This window comes from Aplidium turbinatum, chromosome 7, assembly GCF_918807975.1.
Source record: "Aplidium turbinatum chromosome 7, kaAplTurb1.1, whole genome shotgun sequence".
NCBI classification, from domain to species: Eukaryota; Metazoa; Chordata; class Ascidiacea; order Aplousobranchia; family Polyclinidae; genus Aplidium; species Aplidium turbinatum.
In genome coordinates, this window is record NC_137478.1 from 17,018,577 (window position 1) to 17,034,813 (window position 16,237).

Here is a 16,237-nt window from a genome sequence, read left to right on the forward strand (position 1 = left end):
CTTTGGTGGAAAGTGCGAGATTGAGAGTGGCAGAACACCGCGCATTTGATTATATTTGTCAGAGGTGGATGAAGATCCGATAGCTCAGTTGGTTAGCGCGCGACTTTGTGAATGAAGAAGCTTCAAGATCAAGCGGTGCTGGTTCGACTCTCGGGGTGTGCACTTGGGCAATGCATTCTAGAGACTGCTCTCCATTCAGTGGCATCTAATGGATGGAATAATTCCACTTCAACAAGACTTCAATAATCGGAAACTCCACTAATCGGAAATCTCGGTTACCGGCCTTGCTTCAAAAGGGACGAAACGTCGGGACAAAACATCGCAGGGACGAAACATCTGGCAAGCGTCTTCTTCACATTGATGTAAAGCCCATAACATTCAAGCAAAACTGTCTATGCTGAAATTATCTGATCTAAGCATCTGATCTAAGCACTCAGCAGCAATGACGTTATCCGCATACATTTCTCAAAGGCAACCACAACAGAAATCCTACAAGGTGGCTCCATCATGATTACAAACAACAACAGACAGTGGTGAATCTTGAGAACCTCGATGGTGACTTCAAACTCGGGACTACGCTAGGTAGCCTACTACACAGAAAGGGTCTGCTACTATTCGGTGAGTCCGATTCAGTGAGTTCCTAACTTCTAACCCTAACCCCAAACCCCTAACCCTAAAACGGCAATGCTAATTAGGCTACTGTAGGTACCCGATAATTTAAAAAAAAAATTGAAAAAATTCCCCGTTAAGGGATCGGACTCACCGAAACGGGCCATTCCGACACAGAAAACATGTTCGTTAGGGTGTGGCAGGGGGTCTGCTACTATTCGGCGAGTCCGATTCGGCGAGTCCGATTCGGCGAGTCCGATTTGACTAGTCCGATTCGGCAAGTTCCCTATTCGGCGAGAGCCTTTTTCGGCGAGTGCCCTATTCGGCAAGTTTTTGAAATTTTTGAAAGGAAATTATCGGGTACCGTAGCCTAATTATAATTGCCGTTTTTACATCGTTTTAACGTCGCTAAACGTTGAAATCGTGCAGAAAGGAATAAAAATAAAATGTTTGAACTATTAAATTAAAATTCGTCATGTCAGTTCAGTTGTTTTTATTTTTGACCATCATATGAAAAACAGTACACGTCAACAAAGCAAAGGTGTAGAAAAAGGTAGAAGCGACAAAACGCGAACGTTAAAACGTGCTTGTGACCGAAGTAAGTTATTGAGTTGAAAGAAACATACGCGCCGACTTCCGGGGGGCGGCGCCCCTCGTAAATTTATGGTTGAGGGGCAACAAAAATGGTGATGACAAGTGGTGTTTCAAAGATAAAACACTTCGCAAAAGAGATTTAGATAATTTAAACGGACTTAAAGAATGCCGAAAGCAAGAAAAGCCTACGTTGCTCTTGCCCGCAAAACAGCAGCTGATCGCATGGCTATCTCATACCTACGGTATGGAAATTTCAAAGTAGATGGTAGACTGTAGAGTAAATTACGCTGCTGGAATAGTCACGTAACTATTCACTGCAATATTAAGTAAACCAGCTAAACTAGACGCGCTATTTTCAACGAAGTCTTCCCGCTGTGAGACAATTATGATTCAACAGAACGCATTGTTTTCTTCGCAATGTGTGAGAATTAAATCGAAAACCGATAAAAAAAAAAGGTGTTTAATGGTCTTGGTCGCAGATATTGCCTGCATTAACGACGTCTCTTACCGCTATTATCACCTAGCTAACCTGACATCATTGTTTTATGCGGCCGCTAAGGTTTGACATCGACTTTAACGATCATGGAATGTTGCGTAATAATAAGAACGATTATATCCTACACGGAAAAATAAAAAAATGTTCTCCTCTTTCTGTTTTGTCTCGTGAGCTTTGCATATTGCTCAACAAGTGCATAAAGTTTAGAATTGACAAGAAATCATTGAATTTGAAAATTAAGTTTGAATCACTGCAAATAAACGTATTCAAAACTTTTACTTAGGCCGACGCGATTTCACACTCCGTCATCTACGTCGACAATGGTTTTTAGTGCGTTCATTTTGAAAATTGCCGAGCTGGAGACAACAGCTTGTCCCGTGTTAGTTGAACTTGTCTTTTTGAGGTGAAAATGATTTGCGAACATCTCGACCTTTACTCGAGTCAGGGATATCTATAACTACGGGATTGGAAACTCTATCCAGTGCTATACATCAGTAGGGTCATTACATTACTACAACTACAGAAAGATTAACAAAATAAATTACCCACTAAAAGATATACAAAATTCGACTTTACAGTAATAATACAAAATGTGCACTCACATTAAAACTTAATTGATTATAAAAGTACATTTACGCTGCTAGAAAAAAAACAATGAATCCAAAAAATGAATGAATGCAACGAGTCTAAAAACCGCCTACTGTTGATCTGTAGCATTTTGCGTACTGCAAATCGGATCAGAAGTAAATGAGGAGTGTTTAGCAATCAGTGAAATATGCTGTTGTATCATCAACCGGTTCGCAGACCAATCCAGTATGAAACCAATCCGTTTACGATGTCATCAGAACTTAAATCAATACTCATTCTGGAAATTTTTTAAACAGCAAACAAAATACAACATGACTGCACTAATGGAATACAAACAAACCAGGCAAGCATAGACCTTACAATTTCGAGGTGAATTGATTGTTACACTTTTGGTTGTTCGTTTAGCCTACTACTTGCTGCCCTTTGAGGTCAATTTATTTGATTATTTATCAAGGCAGCGCCCAAAAAAAAGTGACCCTACTGGTGTATAAAATGGTTTTGAGTTCCACATAGTTTCCAATCCCGTAGTTATAGATATCCCTGACTCGAGTATAGCCTACTGTATTCAATAAAAGACTATAAAGACTTTCGATAAAAAACAGAAGAGAAAACACTTTGCCGTTGTCAACGCTTTGAAAGTAAGTAAACTAATTAGCGAAACGAGGTTAATAAAACTGATACCGGGTTTTCACTCTGCGTTTTATTTCGATAACTTCACTGTCTTGATCGTTATTATTCACTCGCACGAAAAGGAAATGAATCGGCTTGTTTTCCAACAGTTCCAATCATGAGCTAACAATATCAAAATTTTTAGGACTAGGCGCACTGCATGCGTAAAACTAATCCTTTCAAGCAGCGCTTCTAATAAATTCGGTTTGCGACCTATTTGTTAATATAAACAAGACACTAAGCTTAATCAAAGACTATTTTAATTGAGTAAAATAGGGTCATGGTTATGACGTCATCACCTTTCTCGCCCCCCAAGGTTTTTTGAAAAGTCGGCGCCTATGGAAAGAAATTTGGCACGGTCGCAACACCTTCAAAAAAATTTAAGATATGAAGGGAAAATAAAACAAAGAAAATGTTACGAAAAAAAATCATGTTTATGTCTATAAGTTAGTACTTTTGAATAGTTGAAATGATTAGTTTGGATCAACAAATGTGTGGCCTACAGCTTGGATTGAAAGAAAATTATCGGGTACCGTAGCCTAGTTATCCCGACCAGCAAAAATTTGTTCCAAGAACACAGTTCATCTTTACATTGTAGTAACAGAATAAAAAGGCTAACCAAATATGTGGTCTATCGTGTTAACGTCGCTAAACGTTGAAATCGTGTAGAAAAGGGAGCTTTTGCTGACTAGGATACTTTGAAACTGAGAAACATTCACAGAAGCCTTTCGATTTGTTCCAAGAACCCAGTTAGCCTAACAGTTCATTTTTACATTGTAGTAACAGAATGAAAAGGCTAACCAAATGTGTGGCCTACAGCTTGGATTGAAAGGAAATTATCGGGTACCGTAGCCCAGTTATCCCGACCAGCAAAAATTGCCGTTTTTACATCGTTTTAACGTCGCTAAATGTTGAAGTCGTGTAAAAAAGAGAACTTTGCCTACTAGGATACGTTGAAGCTGAGAAACATTCACAGAAGCCCTTCGAATTGTTCCAAGAACCCATTTAGCATAACATTTCATTTGTACATTGATTCAACGTCTGAATACATTATCTTAAAAATGCAACGTATCGTTGGGCTTCTGTGAAAGTTTTTCAGTTTCAACGTATCTTAGTCAGCAAAGTTCTCTTTTCTACACGATTTCAACGTTTAGCGACGTTAAAACGATAGGCCACACATTTGGTTAGCCTTTTCATTCTGTTACTACAATGTAAAAATGAACTGTTAGGCTAACTGGGTTCTTGGAACAAATTTTTGCTGGTTGGGATAACTAGGCTACGGTACCCGATAATTTCCTTTCAATCTAAGCTGTAGGTCACACATTTGTTGATCCAAACTAATCATTTTAACTATTCAAAAGTAGCCTACTAACTTATAGACATAAACATGATTTTTTTTTGTAATATTTTCTTTGTTTTATTTTCCCTTCATATCTTAAATTTTTCTGAAGGTGTTGCGACCGTGCCAAATTTCTTTCAACTCAATAACTTACTTCAGTCACAGGCACGTTTTAACGTTTGCGTTTTGTCGCTTCTACCTTTTTCTACACCTTTGCTATGTTGACGTGTATTGTTTTTGATATGATGGTCAAAAATAAAAATAACTGAACTGACATGACGAATTTTAATTTAATAGTTCAAACATTTTATTTTTATTCCTTTCTGCACGATTTCAACGTTAAAACGATGTAAAAACGGCAATTGTAATTAGGCTACGGTACCCGATAATTTCCTTTTAAAAATTTCAAAAACTCGCCGAATAGGGCACTCGCCGAAAAAGGCTCTCGCCGAATAGGGAACTCGCCGAATAGGGAACTCGCCGAATCGGACTAGTCAAATCGGACTCGCCGATCGGACTCGCCGAAACGGGCCATTTCGGTGGCAGGTGGCTGGTGCCGTTATGCTATTCAAATCAGCTCTTCTTTTGGCATACTCTGTGGATGAATGATACAAACTTACCTGCAAAATTTCAGCCGATTTCGACAACATGTAAGACGTAGGTGTAGCACACGGGATTTAAAGATTGCGCAATCACGCGGCACCGAAAATAGTCAAAAATCGCTTGTTTTTTTAGTATTTTTCAATAATACAAGCATATTTTCAACTATATATAAAATGTATTATTGGCCTATGTCAAATAGGGTGGTCCTTAGTTGTATATCTATACGGTACTCTAAAAAAAAATATTTTGGAAAATTGTTGGTCTGACCCTACCAAAACGTTCCTTTTGGTTAAAAAACACCATGTGTAAAATTTCGTTGATATTCATTTACGTTTAGAGGTGGCTCAATGGATCCGAAATTCCACCCGGATGAGGTATGATAGGCCTATAAAACACATAAGCACTTCCATAGTTGCTCTCTGCCCAACGCTCGCATGCCTGGGTCCCTCCCATTTTATTGTGTTCTTTAACAGCGTATATTTGCTGGCGCTCAATGCTCATCGGCAGGGGTGTCATGATGACAAATATCACTTGTTGTTGCCCAGTAAGGTCTGCTTCAGGATGTTAGGGAACTTTTTACAGTTGTCAGCAACAACTCTCAATGTAAACTGCAGTTGCTCCTCGTCCTTTGTGAGAGAGCCAGAGAAATCCTTAACTAAGGCAACGCCACGTTCAACGTGGTCATTGGTGACAGTCAATATGCTGATGAAGCGTTTTGCAGCAATGAACCTAGGCTGATCCTTCCACTGAGCTGCCGGATATTCAAGGAAACCAACCAAAAGACGCAGGTTCTTAAAAAGAAGTGTTGAGTTCCTCATTCTAAAGTCGATTACAGTCTTCTCTTGAATGAGTGTTAAGTCGATAGTTGCACGCTTAAATGCTCTTCTTCCGCTTCTTTCTTAGCCACAACCATTTTGTCCAAGCCATTCCAGCACTTCCATTGACAAGTAACTACATAGAACTATCATCATCAAACAACGTCAAGCCAACCAACTGCTCAGAAAGGAACCACAGTTGGCTTGCAATCTTTTTCACTGTAGCGTTGGTAGGGATGGGCAATTCCAGGGGTCCCACTCGGCATAAAATCATAAAAAATCATAAAATTTTGCTTGATTTGGTAAAAATCATAAAATAGCATAAAATTTAGACACAATCATAAAAAATCATAAAATTTAGTTGTGATGGAGAACTGAGCATGTAAAAATCAAAAAATTGATATAGTGTAATGTGTAACAGTTCCAACCATGATAACAGAATAATTATTCGTGCAACGATTGTGACGCCGTCTGTTGAATGCACTGATTTAGGATAACATGTGGTTGCGTAATCAAGTCCAGCGTTGCCTATGGAGCTGGAATTAGAAAAGGATCGTAGCTAGATACTTTCATTGCATGTTTTAAACGTCATTAGACATAGGCTAGACTAGTAGACGCTGACAAGATTTCAAGACATTGCAGTTATTGTGGGAGAATGGTGAAAGGATAATTTGACAGCAATGTTTTGGGAAAAAGCGTAGGGTTAATCAGGGAAACTATTGAGGCCATTTGCAAGCAATGTGTTACTCAGGCCTCGAAATTCATGGCGGACATGTCCTTAAATCTTGAATGGGACTTCTGACATTATTTCCTGCAGTTTTTGCCTCAGCAAAAAAACTTCATTGCATCCACCCAGAGATACAAAAGGATTTCAGAAGCATTAAAAGATCCTTTGATTGAATATATTTCATTTGTATCATTTGCTTCTGGTGACTTTGAACGGTTTTTAGTCCTATTCCAATGTGAAGAGCCACTGATTCACATTCTTTACTCAGCAATCTGCTATCTGATCACGGCTTTGTTTAGTAAATTTATCAACAACAAAAAAAACATCATCCACAGAGTCAGAAAATCTTTTGCTTGATGTCACAAAGAACTTCAGAAGCCGTTGAACTTGATTGATGCTGGAACACGAGCAAAAATTTTAGTCAGTGATATTGCAGTCCTTACTGAAGCTGACAAGAAATTTAAATCTGACTGTTTGAACTTTTTTGTGGTTGCTACAAGTTACCTTTTACATCATTTGTCATTCCATTCATCTGTTCTTAAGCAGGCACAATTTTTGGGATGCAATCTCGATCTTTTCAGGAGGAAAATTTTAAAATTGCCGATACTGCGATCAGCCACTTCGGCTTTTTTTAAATTTTTTCTCTTGATCTTTTCAGGGTACGAAATGAGGGTACGAAGTGTTTAGAGTACGAATTAGGTTGCACCCAATTTTTGTACCCAGAAAAATGAAATAATGTTGGAGCTACAACTTCTATCGTCAATCTAACTTGGACAGTCTCCAATTGCCTTAAAAAGTGTCCTGCAAATGCTTTTGCAATTGATGTACATCTGTTTTAAGAGAAGAGCTTTATGATAAGGCAAGACTGCAGTGGTTATGGTATCAATCTAAGGATATTCTAGATGAGTTTTACAAAAAGACTGATCTTGAAAGTAACAATACACCAATTCCCAATCTTCTTACTGGACTCAAGCACTAATCAAATATGGTTTAACAGTAACACCCCTATTAAAGGTGTCTTCCTACAAGAGAATTGACTATTATTGGACAAAAATTGGAGGCCTGTTAGATGATGCTGGGATAAAAAAATATCCGCAACTATTTTGTCTTGCAAAATATGTTCTAACATTAAGTCATGGTAATGCCAGTCCTGAAAGAAGTTTCTCCATTAATAAACATTTGATTGATTCACATAGAAGTTCTCTTAAAGAAATCACAATTGTTGCACTGAGAATGGTGAAAGGTGAACTAAATCGGTATGACGATGAGGTAAACTTTCCCATTAACAGAACACTAGTTTCAGAACTAAAAGGGTGCTCATACAAAGTACATGGCTGACCTTGAGCAGGGTCTGCTACTATTCGGTGAGTCCGATTCGGTGAGTCCGATTCGGTGAGTCCGATTCGGTGAGTCTGATTCGGTGAGTTCCTAACTTCTAACCCCTAACCTTAACTCCTAACCCCTAACCCTAAAACGGCAATGATAATTAGGCTACGGTACCCAATAATTTAAAAAAAAAATTGAAAAAATTTTCCGTTAAGGGATCGGACTCACCGAATCGGACTAACCGAATCGGACTCACCGAATCGGACTCACCGAAACAGGCCATTCCGCCTTGAGCAGGAAAGAGGTCTTGAAGAAAAATTGAGAAAAGAGAAAGAAAGGGCTCAGGCTACTGTTGAAGCCAACAATATGGTAGAAAAACAATTTAAGGAAGTCGAAAAAATTGAAGATGAAATTAAAAAAAACTGAAGCAAGCATTAAAGCTGCTGATGAAATTATTGGAGATGGGCATGCAAAGCTTCAGGAGGCATTGTCAAACAAAGCGTTGGATCGAAAAGTTTTTCAAGCAGCTGAAGCAAGAATTGACATCGCCGTAATCGTAAAAGAAAATGTGAAAAAGTGCTTGCTAATGCTATAGGCTCCAAACTGAAATTAAAAAGAAAAGATTGTAAAAGGGAATTCTTTACCAATTAACTTTGTCTCAACAAGTTAAGTTGACTTTGAAATTGAACGAACGCCATTTTCAGTCTTATTTCTTTTATTTCTATTTTGTTCGTGTTTCAACTGCCTTGCTGTGAGTGTGAAGTAGCCTAAATTATGCTGACTTGCAATCGGTATCTCTCTTTCTTAGTTTTTGTTTGCATTTTCTTGATCTAGTATGGCTTAGGTTTTTTGTACTTCAGAATCAGAAATTTTATCATCATCATCCTATCAGAAATTTTATCATCATTATCCTATCATTTTTCAATTCAGTGTTGTGAAGAGGCTGCTCTATACTATGAATGGCCGCTATAGTTTTTCATAGGGTCACTTTGGCCACTAGTCGAGTAAGGATCATTGGTTATGATACCTATGGAGGTTTATTTTAAGTTTAGAGTTAAGCCTGAACTTATTTAAAGTAAGGTCATGACTCGGTTCGAGATCTGAAATAGGGCTAGATCAGCTTTGGGTTGCATTAACCATATATAGTGGCCACTCGTATTTTAGAAAAGCCCCTATTAGTGTTAAAATATAGGTCTGTAGTTATTTGAAACTAGGTATTCTACTCTTCTTGCATTTAATTAAGTGACATAGTAGCCAACTAGCCATGTTCTGCACTATGGTATTGCAGCTTCCGGAACAGTTGTTTCGTTTATTGTAAAGCACTATTGCATCACATATTTCACTTTCTTCACACATTACATATTCATTTTCTTTATTTTTTAGGCTGGTTGTAGTAAGAGTATAATAATATAATAACTGATTTACGGCACTCAGCAAAGCAGGGTGATCTAGACATTCAGTTTGACCATTTGAGTACCGATAATGTTACTAAAAAGTTGGTTTACATGAGCCATGCTAGAAAGATCAAGCCACAGCAAATACTGATTAACAGGTCTGTTCCAAAGGAATTATGATAAGTTAGATTTCTGCAGAACCTAGAAGTAGCCTACTGGTTATTCCCAATGTCTTCGCAAGTCTGTTGTTGATTTGATTTTTAAAGTGCAGCTTGCTCTGAACTGAGCTAAACAATGTAACCATATTGAAATAATGTAAAGAATAACAAGCTTACAGTATATTATTATATTATGTTTTGTACTTCCACTCAAAAGCTGTAGCCTATGTTGGGTTTGACGTGATGACTTGCATTGATTGTTTTTCCGTAATCGCTTTTTATCCTTACATTGTAAAAAGAAATACTTTAAAAAATTGAATATAACAAAACATCGAGCTCTGATGTAAAATCATAAAAAAAGCATAAAATTTTGATGAAAAATCATAAAAAAATCATAAAATAACCAAAAAAATTCATAAAAAATCATAAAATTTTTGACTTTTTTGGCATAAAATCATAAAAAAAATAGGAAACTTTTGAGTGGGACCCCTGCAATTCAGAATAATTCACTATTCCAGAATTATTCCGGAATACTAAATCGAATCCAGAATCGAATCCAGAATACCGAATCCTATTAACTTCTAGGCTCCAGCAACGCAAAAAGTAAAAAATGTCATGCAATGTTTATTTGCAAATTTAGACACAAAAGCAACACAATCAAAGTAGATGTTTATTGTAGTGCAACACATCAAGGGCTATGGCTAGGGCCATTTTTATATGACCTTAAAAAATCAATAATATGACTTTATTTTTTGGAAAATATGACTTTATATGACTTTATGTGAAAATCGTTTATTTTTACATGCGAACAACGTCACTCACGGAACTAAGAAGTAAAACATAAGCAACATAATACACATCCATTTTTAATTTAAATCACTGTTGTAGTAACAAGGTTAGCACAAGTAGGTTTCTGACCAGCCAGAGTGTCCATTTTAAACGACGCTTGATCATACGGTTTAACGCCAAGTTCGCTCACCAAATCACTCGAAACAAACGTCAACTGCGAACCAGGATCATGCTGACAATACACCAACTTTGATTTGCCAGTTATTGGATTCAAAATACGAGCAGCAGTAATGCGGTTAAAAGCTGCTTTAACATTTCCAATCTTAACATTACGGACAGGAACTCTGGCACGAGCATCATCTTTCCCAACCAAATCCAGAGAATCACGTGACGTCACATAAAAATCATGGAGAAGAAAATAGTGTTTCCTCTCGTTGTTAGGGCCACACTTACGACAGTTGTTTGCATGAACGCAATCCCTAACCATATGCTGGCGCAAACAATTCAAGCATTTGCCAGCTTTTACAATGACATCTCTCCGATCTTTAGGTGTTAAGCGCAAAAATTCTTTACAATTAGCCTAGACAAAAAATGATATTCAACTTGACCACGTGACGAACAATAAATACATGCCGGTAGGTCTTTACGTCTAGCCTCACCACCGCGCGGTGCGCCAACAGCAGTCGAGTACTGCCAACTACCTGAAATCACATTATCATGGGGTTTTACCGACGTCTGCCTAACCGGACATGACAATTTTCCTTTGCCAAACTTTTTAAAATGCTGCGACTCACCAGAATCGCCCATTAGCATAATGCTAAAATCAGTCGACTTGCGCGTTTCCTCCCGTACTACAAATTCAAACAAACTCTGAAAAGTAGGCTCATCAGTACCACCATACTGATCACCTAAAAAGTCAAGATAACGCTGCTTAGCGTCAAACGGGAGTCGCTTAGCCAAATCCAAAACAAAACGTCCTTCCAATTTGTCACGCTGACCGTAAGCTTGCGCGTAAAGCACACACTGCGACAATTTATCTTTAAACTCTTTCAGATCACTGGAAGAGGTCGAAGTCAATTTGCTACCATAGCGATACTTTCTAATTTCCGGTTCGGCGAAAAGACCTCCACGAACCCCAAAACGCTGGGACAAGCGAGCTAACGACATTTCTATTCTGTCTTCCTCTGACAAGCCAGGAGTGTCGGAAACCAAATTAGCAATCGTTTGCGCAGCTGTTCTAACACAAGCTGCTTGTAACAAAGTCAAACGAGTTCCCTTAAAGGGCGAAGCTGCCATTAAGGCCGTAATACGATTTTTAAAGAAGATAAATGGCATATTATTACCATCGTAACCAATCAAGGCCCTGTCGAGTCCCTGTCGCCACCGAGTGTAGACATATTAAATGTTGGGGCTCAATTTAACAATTAAAAAATTAAGTTACACAAACACACAAATTTAAGTTCTAAAAAACTTAACTGCAAAGATCGTAAAAATACAAAAAGAATTTAAATGCACGATACCGTAGCTGTACGGGTATTTGAAGTCCTAAAGTCCACAAAACTTGCTTGGATTCGTTCACTTGAATCTTCAAGCACAGATCGATTGTCTTTAATCTTTTTTCTTCAAATGAATGTCAATGTTGTTTTTTTCTTCAGAACCAACAAAGAAACGCCTTTAATTTTTAACTTGAAGTTCTTCAGTACCAACTGAAAAGAAATGTCTTTAATTTTCTTTGCTTCTGTAGACTACCAACCAACAAGATCTTCTTTTATTATTTCTTTGCTTCAGTACCAAACACTAGACAGAGCCACGTCTTTTATTATTTATGGTCACAGCGGTAAACCATAATCTCTTCGTGGGAAAATTGTAACATAAAGTTCCCGGATCCGTTCGTCTGTATGTAATGACCGAAAAAGAAACACTCCTTCGAAACGTCTATTTAAAATTGTATTTCTGTAAAAATAGCCTCAAAGCTGTCGAAATTGGATGCAACGCCGTACACCACTAAAACTTGTCACTACAGAACAGATTACTTATTTAAAAGACGGAATTTTTGTCCAGCTAGCAAGCACCAAGCCAACAGTGAAATGTGCGACTAACTCTCAAGCAACCATTTCACGAATGACCAGAATAGATAGCAATATCTCAAACTCGCGTACGTAGTACTGTGACGCAATAGTGAAAGACATTGTCACGCAATTCAAACAGGTGTTGAAAGGCAATGATGCAATATTTCATCAGGTCTTACGACCGATGGTGCAATATTTGGACATTTTTTAGCAATTTCCATGACGTAAGATGCCATCTAGGTTAAGTAGACCATAACGGTTTTTATATGACGTTTGATTTGGTGAACAATTGGCTAGAGCAGGCATGCAGAAACGATGGTCCTAAAAAGAGGAGCTTTTCCTAATGTACTTCTCACCACTGACGCGTTTTGATATAGCCTACATAAGTCAGACATAAATACAAACTTGCAAACACGTTGACAATTAAAGTAGCCTACTTCGGTTATTTTATCTATAAAAAGAAACCCGTTGTGTCGAATAGCACAAAACGTGTGTGGCGAAATGTTTGATGCCAGGCGTTGGAACTTCGATCTAAGCATTCTCCGCAGTGTTCAAAATGGCGGCGCTGACGCCTCGGGAGTTTCTCGTGTGAAGCGTCACTTTTAGACCTTGCTTTGAAGTATCTGGCGCAAGAAAGTTTACGTAAGTCAGCACTCTTATGATTGCATCACGTGATGCCCCCCTCCCGATTGTTCCTCGACCTGACGACGTTTAGTTCTCTCTGAGTTTTTTTTCCTTTTTATTTTCCTTTTTTTTTTTCGTTTTTTTTTTTTGTAAGGCACGGCGTTTGTCGAATAGTGATGGCGCATGTCGAGTGACCTCGTCACCGAAAAAGGCACAAATCAGGGTGGCCAATTTGGCTTTTTTGAAGCCAGATTTTGAGAATCTGGCTGTTTTTCAACTCCCTTGGCTTATTTTTTTTAAATAAAAAAAGCCAGAAAAATTAGGCTTTTTCTGGCTTTTTTTCATGTTTTATCGATTTTTTGTCAACTTAATAAAAAGCCAACATAATTTTGGCTTTTTTTTGACTTAATTTTACCTTTCCCGTTTTTTTTAGAAAAAAATTCAGTCCGCGTCAATCGGAGCAGTGATTTCTAACTTATATTTGGTTGCAGTGTCCGACCGAATGTCGTTTTGAAGCCGAAACTAGAAAATTTTCTAGTTGCTTGTCTTTTCATTAACTATGTTTCTGCGTTGTCGCTGAAATCAAAGTTCGGTGGGACACTATTTGGTTGTGCACTTTTTATATGTGTATGTTTAATGAATACTAATTGGCTTTTTCTTGGTTGTTTCAGCTATTTTATACTGGCTTTTTCAGCTATTTTCTTCTGGCTTTTTTTAGGCTTTTTTTGTGACTAGGTCTGGCTTTTTTTGGTGAAGACAGGTTGGCAACCCTGGCACAAATCGCAGCCCTGTTTGTCCGGTCCGGTTTTCTTTCTCCATCCTATTATTATTATTATGACTGCTCATCCACATCAATATTGGAACTGGCAAATTCAATCCACAACACTTTTCATTAGGCTGTCATTAGTTACTACATGTGTGCTTCTCTCTGTTTTTTTTGTTTTTTTTTTGCTATTTGTTTTTTGGGTTTTGTGGCCGTGCTAACTACTGATATATAGCCTACTACATAATTTTTCATTCAGGCACGTTTTAAATCTTTCAAGGTTTTGCCACCTTTTCCCGTTCGTTAACGTGCTGGTAGGTTTATATCGATTTGTGTAGTTAGTATCTTTTTCGTCCCGGACGCGTTAATGACAAAAAATAAAATGATTGATTGATTGATTGAACTCAGTTTCATTTGTCAACTTCAGACACTTGCTGAAATGTTGCTAGCTCTGTGGTTACTTGCTCAACTGCCTTATGCTCGGTTGACAACTGCTGACTGGTAAAAGACTCTTATTTCTCTACCCCAGGTATATATTATCATCATGTCTGATGTCCGAGAACAACTTGCTTTGTCTAGAAGGAAGCTAGTTCAAGTTTTAGAAGATAATGAAAAAGCGTAAGTGTCATTAAGAACTTTATCGAAATGCTAAACAAAATATTCTGAAATAAAAATGTTAAGCATGTTTTTGTTATGTCTATTTTTCTCATTTTTTTTTTTTAAATTGCTGCATATTGTACTTGCATTACTTTTTTCTTATTTCCAAGTACTGGTTAAATGCATCAATCATTTTATTGTATCAAAATCTGAAATCTCAAACCAAATCCTATTTAATGTTAAGTAAAACTATCAGTTTATTGTATCCCACTAGAAATATATTGGATAAATGTATCAGTATTTGCTTCTCTCTTGAATTGCCTATGAATCACTGACGCATGTCCGGTCACTGAGATTGACAAAGTGAAGTTTCCGATCGTTGAAGTCTTGTTGCCGGGCAATTATTCCATCCATTAGATGCCGCTGAATGAAGAGCGGTCCTAATCGCTCAAGCGCACACCCCGAGATTCGAACCAGCGCCGCTTGATCTTCAAGCTTCTTTGTTCCAGAAAACATTGAAAACAAGCGACTGTAATCTTGTGCTGTGATCTCATGCGCAAGACATTGCGTCACAAAGCTGGACTTAAGTGAATGAATATGGTTATATTATTTTTATTCTTATAGCCAGCTCAACACAAAATTCGAAAATAAAACTTTGTGAATGCACTTTTCATTAAAAATTTTCCTTGGAATTTACCAAAGATCTAAATGGATGCGTAGTGCGATAAATATTATTTAATGAAATAGAGAGTAGGCTACCGCACTAAATTTGAGTCTTCATCGTATAGGTGTAGACAGCTAGGTGCCTGCCAAATAGGTGCGCAATTGCGCACACTGTGACGTCAGGATGCAAGCCTTAAAGCAGCCGGCGGCCATCACGGCCATGGCCGCTAAGTAGTGCTTGAATGACCGCCGGTGCTACCTCCTCCGTCGGCCAAGTTTGGCCGCCGGTTTCTTCTAGCCAATTATTTAAATTTCGCAATAGTATGATCATGGATTAAATGTCGAAAATATGTAGTATCAAAGAGTGACGCAGAATTAGGTCAGCGCATCATAGTCACTACTGTTGTATTGAATATATCCAGCTGCGATCACCAGCGCTGTAAGTCTTGTTTGCAATCCCGATGTTTATTTTAAGGAAGTGTTAATCCGAAGTGCTAATTTACATCGGCTGGCAATATTGTCGTTTTTATATCGATTCAATGTTGTCGGACATTGAATCGTTGTTAAAAAGGAGAACTAGGTTAGTTGACATCCGTGGGTAAAACACGTGTCTTCATAGTTGAGAACGCTGTGGGTTAGTGACTTCACACCCTCAATGGTGACATCATAACGGAATAAATGGTCAGGTTTTATGAAAGGCGGTATGCAGTTGAACAATTTACTGAGCTGCGAGCAGTTAAAACAATTTAGGGTCGTTAGATGGTCCCGCAGTACCGGATTACAATCCCGATAAAGCATTTAATGCATGGTACAACGATTCTATTGCAGGACGTCGCCCAGACTTCAACAACGCTAAGTGATCATTTTAACATTTTTGCAACTTTATTGCTATTTACTTGTGCTATCGTTATTGTATTTTGGCTTCCAAGCACGCAGATTTGGCCGCCGAGAAGGAGCTCTCGGTAGGCCACGATGGCTGCCGGAAAAAAACACGAGTTTTAAGGCCTGGGATGGTGATATTTCAAAAGTAAAATTTGGTAACGGACAGACATTGATGCAAAAATATTTAAATTTGAAGTCCACAAGAGCCGCAGCTCCACAATATTCAGCGTGTTAAAACTACTAAGTATGATGGTTTGTGTAGGAAAAAAATTTCAGAAAGAGCTCGTGTCTAACTTACTCAGAAGACTCCAGGATATTGATGTTAACATGAGCATCAAACTTCATTTTCTGCACAATCATCTAGACCAGTGCTACTCAAACTTTTTCATGCCGTGTACCGGCTGAGCACCTTCCATCACTTGGCGTCCCGGTCAATTTGCGAAAAAAAGACAAGAGCAAAGTCATTATTACTTTTGTAACAAATACCCCAAAAAAAAAACAAGTAAAAAAACACTGTTAAGAATATTTCAAT

The 16,237-nt window shown here is 38.1% G+C and overlaps 1 protein-coding gene across 5 annotated transcripts in view; it reads left to right on the forward strand.

Moving 5' to 3' along the window:
- The window catches only part of LOC145774375 (transcriptional adapter 1-like), a 99,461-nt gene that overhangs the window by 42,915 nt on the left and 40,309 nt on the right, over positions 1 to 16,237 (forward strand). For 3 of the 5 annotated variants that reach the window (XM_082585613.1, XM_082585609.1, XM_082585608.1), the window contains one exon: positions 14,093 to 14,181. In XM_082585613.1, coding sequence (XP_082441739.1) covers positions 14,108 to 14,181 — 74 coding nt within the window. In that variant the 5' untranslated portion in view covers positions 14,093 to 14,107. Of the gene's footprint in view, positions 1 to 2,202; positions 2,926 to 9,183; positions 9,319 to 14,092; positions 14,182 to 16,237 lie in introns of those variants that run through there. The other 2 variants (XM_082585610.1, XM_082585611.1) reach the window with 2 other exon arrangements.